This window comes from Lactuca serriola, chromosome 8 (assembly GCF_051521515.1).
Source record: "Lactuca serriola cultivar US96UC23 chromosome 8, Lser_US96UC23_V15, whole genome shotgun sequence".
Classification (NCBI taxonomy): Eukaryota; Viridiplantae; Streptophyta; class Magnoliopsida; order Asterales; family Asteraceae; genus Lactuca; species Lactuca serriola.
Genome location: NC_136415.1, coordinates 120,736,361 through 120,740,549, shown reverse-complemented (window position 1 = coordinate 120,740,549; position 4,189 = coordinate 120,736,361). Strand labels below are relative to the sequence as shown.

Sequence of the window (4,189 nt, the reverse complement as noted above, 5' to 3'; positions counted from 1 at the left end):
AAATCTATCAAAGGGTAAAACATGACAAGTTTGGATTTTAAATGATGTATGTTTTATTTGATACTTTGTATTTGTATGATTATTTTATCTAGCACAATATAAGGGTAATATCGTTCACACATTAAATGAAATAAATAATCAATCAACATAGAGTTAATATTATAAAAGCCCTAAAATTTTAACGCATAATTGGAAAAAAGCTTTAATATTTTTTTTTATTGTTGTGGCTGCAACTTTCTCGCAGAATTATAACTCTATCCCACTTAACGGGTTTCATGGTTAAGTTGGTTAACTTTTTTGCAAAGTTGGTCCTAAAAAGTTCAAATTTAGTCCCTGAAGTTTGAGAAAAAAATACATCACATGGTTTTTTAACTTTATTTTTTGTTTTTTGTATACTTTATTTATTTTTGGTTTTTTATAAATACATGTACATTTTTTATTTTCTTTTTATGTATATACTTTATTTATTTTCATTTTTTAACTTTATTTTTCAACAATTTTTTTAACCTTTTTACCGTTTGTTTTCTATTTTTTAGTATATATATATAGAGTATATTAGAGTTTTTTTTTAGTTTTTTTCATATTTCTTTTTGTATTATTATATTTTATTTTTTTCACCTTTTTATTTTTTTCTTTTTTTTCTATGTTTTGTTATTTATGGTTTTTCTAATATTTTTTCTAAGGTTTTTTCATATTACAATTTTGTTTTCTATTTTTTTTTCCTATTTTAGTTATTTATGGTTTTTCTAATGCTTTTATTTACTTTGATTCAAGTAAACGAACTTGAATTCAATATAAATTACTATAACAAGTTTTTTTTATAAACATCGACTATTATTATTATTATTTTTTTTAGTCTATTATCAAATTGAAAAATATTATTTTGAATTTAATCTACTGATATCACATAATTTAATTTGCAAGTTATATAACACATTTAAACACTAATTCTTAATAAACAAACTATTTTGTTTTTTAATTTTTATTTTTTCGTAAAATAAATATAATAGCACTAAAGAAAAAAAAGAAAATAAGTTGGACCAAAATTACAAATATAAACATAACTACTTTATTTACTAGAATAAAAATAAAAAACAATTACAAAAACTATAAATTATCAAATTGTAATATACTCTAATATATTAATACATTCTATATATTTTTGAAAAATGTCAATAAGAAGATAAAAATACAAAAAAAAAAACAAATAATTGGAAAACAAATAATAAAAAAATAAAATATAATACGAAAAGAAATATGAAAAACCCTAAAAAAAAAAACTCTAATATACTCTATATATACACTAAAAAAATAGAAAACAAAAAGGTAAAAAGGTTTAAAAAATTTGTTGAAAAATAAAAGTAAAAAATGAAAATAAGTAATATATATATATATATATATATATATATATATATATATATATATATATATATATATATATATATAAAGAAAATAAAAAATGTACATATATTTATAAAATAACCAAAAATAAATAAAGTATACAAAAAACGAAAATTAAACTTAAAAACCCATGTGGTGTAATTTTTTTCAAACCTGAGGGACTAAATTTGAATTTTTTAGGATTGATTTTGCAAAAAATTAACCAACTTAACCATGAAACTCGTTAAATGGGCTAGAATGATAATTATGCGACGCCACAACAATAATAAAAAAAATATCAAGATTTTTTTCAATTACACGTACACCTTTTATAATGTTAACCCATCTAAACTAACAGGATAGCACCTATAGCACCCTTTAGACTCTCCTCTATTCTCCATAAAAGTTTTGTCCAGGCTCTTCCACATAATTCCTTCCCATAGCTATTTTCAATTAATTATATTCGATTCGGTATTAGTCATCACCACATCAATGGCTTCTTCCTACAAGAAATACCAAATCAGAAACCAAAACCCTAACCCCAAAACCTCCGTCTTGTTAGTAATCGATATGCAGAACCACTTCTCCTCCATCGCCAAACCAATAATCACATCAATCACGACAACCATCAATACCTGCCGCCGTGCTTCCATCCCAGTCATCTTCACTCGCCACTGCCACAAGTCCCCTGCCGATCACGCCATGCTTGGGGAGTGGTGGGGCAACGATCTGATCATCGACGGAACGCCGGATTCCGAGCTGATCCCGGAGATTGGGCGGCGGGAGGAGGAATTGGTTGTGGAGAAGAACACATATAGTGGGTTTAGAGGAACGCAGCTGGAGGAGCGGCTGAAGGATATGGGAGTGGAGGAGGTGATCGTGACAGGGGTGATGACGAATCTGTGTTGTGAAACGACGGCGAGGGAAGCTTTTGTGAGAGGGTTTAGGGTGTTTTTCGCAACTGATGCTACGGCGACTTCGTCGGAGGAGCTGCATCAGGCGACGTTGATGAATATGGCTTACGGGTTTGCCTATCTGGTTGATTGTAAAACCCTTCAAACTGCTTTTTTATCTTCTATGTAATCGTTTCTTGCCATCACCAGCATTTTATCCTAAGGTCTATAAATAAATAAGATGAGGACATTATGTCATTACACTTAATAAATAGTAAGGGTAGATTAGTTTGTTTTTTGCAGTTTAAGTGGATTTGATCAGTTACTTTGTTGTACCAATCATATATTTTATATAAATAAGACGTGCATACTCATCTTAGATCTATAGGAAAGTCCTAAATTTTTAGGAAAAATTTTAATAAACTCTTAAAAGTTTTTTTTTTTTAAACAGAAAAGTCTTAAATTATTTACCATTTTGCCTAAATTACGAAAAATTTATTTTTTAAATTTTAAAAACAAATGATAGATTATATGATTTTTTTTCAAAATAATGAGATTTTTATGCTCAAAAAAAAATTTAGAACTTTTTTGAAATTTTTTCCAAAAGTTTAGGATTTTTCTATAGATATCCCTACTTGCTATATCAAAATAATTGTCAAAATAAAAAGTGAATTAATGAATTTCATAAGTTATTATTTTATTGTTTCTATGTTGGTACTGATTTAAACATTTTTGTTGTAAGACTAAACTGCATAAATGGTCTATGTGGTTAGCTTAAAATTGTCATTTTTGTCCAAAAAGATTTGGACTAGCATCAGAGGTCCAAATTTTTCAATTTGTTGCAAATTTGGTCTAATTTACTTTAAACTTTTTTCAAATAGCAGATTTGCCCCTATTAATTTCTTTTTCTATTTTTCTATATTTCAATAACTAAAAAAAATGTGTTGTTACCTCCCCCTTTATCTCTCTGTACATTAAGCACACTCAAATACTCAAAATATAAACATTACCACTGCCGAAAAAATATAATGACTACCACCGCCGGAAAAATATAACGACCACCACCACCGGAAAATTTAAACACCGTCGTCGCCACATGTCAACACCACCACCTCCTGAATTCGAATCCAGATCTGAAGAGCTAGGGGTTTGTTTTCATCAGAAAAACTTTTCAAAATCGAGATTTTCTCAGGTCTATTTTAAAATCCGAGGTTTTCGCCAGAAAAACGATGGGGTACAAGATCGACGACGCAAGTTTCTGGTCTCGAGACGGTGGTGGTGGCTTTAAACGCTGGGGTACAAGAGCGACACACTAGGATCATCGAGGAATGAGAGGCGGTGACATATAGATTTGTAGGCCAGCTTCGTCAAGGAGTCGACGATCAAGGATTTCGCCGATGCTAACACAGAGATGGTCAAGGATTCGACGGTGGTGCTAGAAAGCCATATGACATAAAGACAAATCTGGATGTCGACGATGTTGTAGATATGACGTTGGATGTTCACATCTTCATCTTCGTCAGCGGCAGTAGTTTGGATGTTCCAGTGGTTGGTGGTGGCCGAGACGATGAGGATTGAAGACGATAACCCTAATCGAAGTCGCATCTGTAATGGTGGTCTCTCCTCCTCTAGTTGTTAGTCGACAGATCGAGTGCTAGATCGTCTCCTCTGACGGTGTTGCTAGAGCGACTCTGCCCCTTTCTTCTCAGTTACTTCTTCTTCTCTAGTAGTAGCAGTAGCGAGCTCAAGGCAGCGACGACTTTAAAATCAGAGGACTTTCGAGAAGGTATTTCCAGATTAAAGGGTGATGACTAGAAACCTTTGTTGCCGGGTGTATTCTTGGATCTTGAGCGTTGTAGTCTGCAAGTTTTTGGGATTCGAAGGGGTTTTGGAAGTGGTTTCCAGCAAGACCGGTG

At 31.0% G+C, this 4,189-nt stretch overlaps 1 protein-coding gene across 1 annotated transcript; it reads left to right on the top strand.

Annotated features, from left to right (window-relative positions):
* Positions 1 to 1,730: 1,730 nt before the first annotated feature.
* LOC145070967 (nicotinamidase 2-like) lies at positions 1,731 to 2,658 on the top strand. Its single transcript, XM_079017914.1, has one exon. It carries the CDS (start codon positions 1,873 to 1,875, stop codon positions 2,461 to 2,463), a length of 591 nt encoding a protein of 196 aa, XP_078874040.1. The 5' UTR covers positions 1,731 to 1,872; the 3' UTR covers positions 2,464 to 2,658.
* The last annotated feature ends 1,531 nt before the right edge of the window (positions 2,659 to 4,189 follow it).

Coding starts and splice junctions, on each gene's coding strand:
- LOC145070967 (XM_079017914.1), top strand. CDS start 1,873: ATGGCTTCTTCCTACAAGAAATACCAAATCAGAAACCAAAACCCTAAC.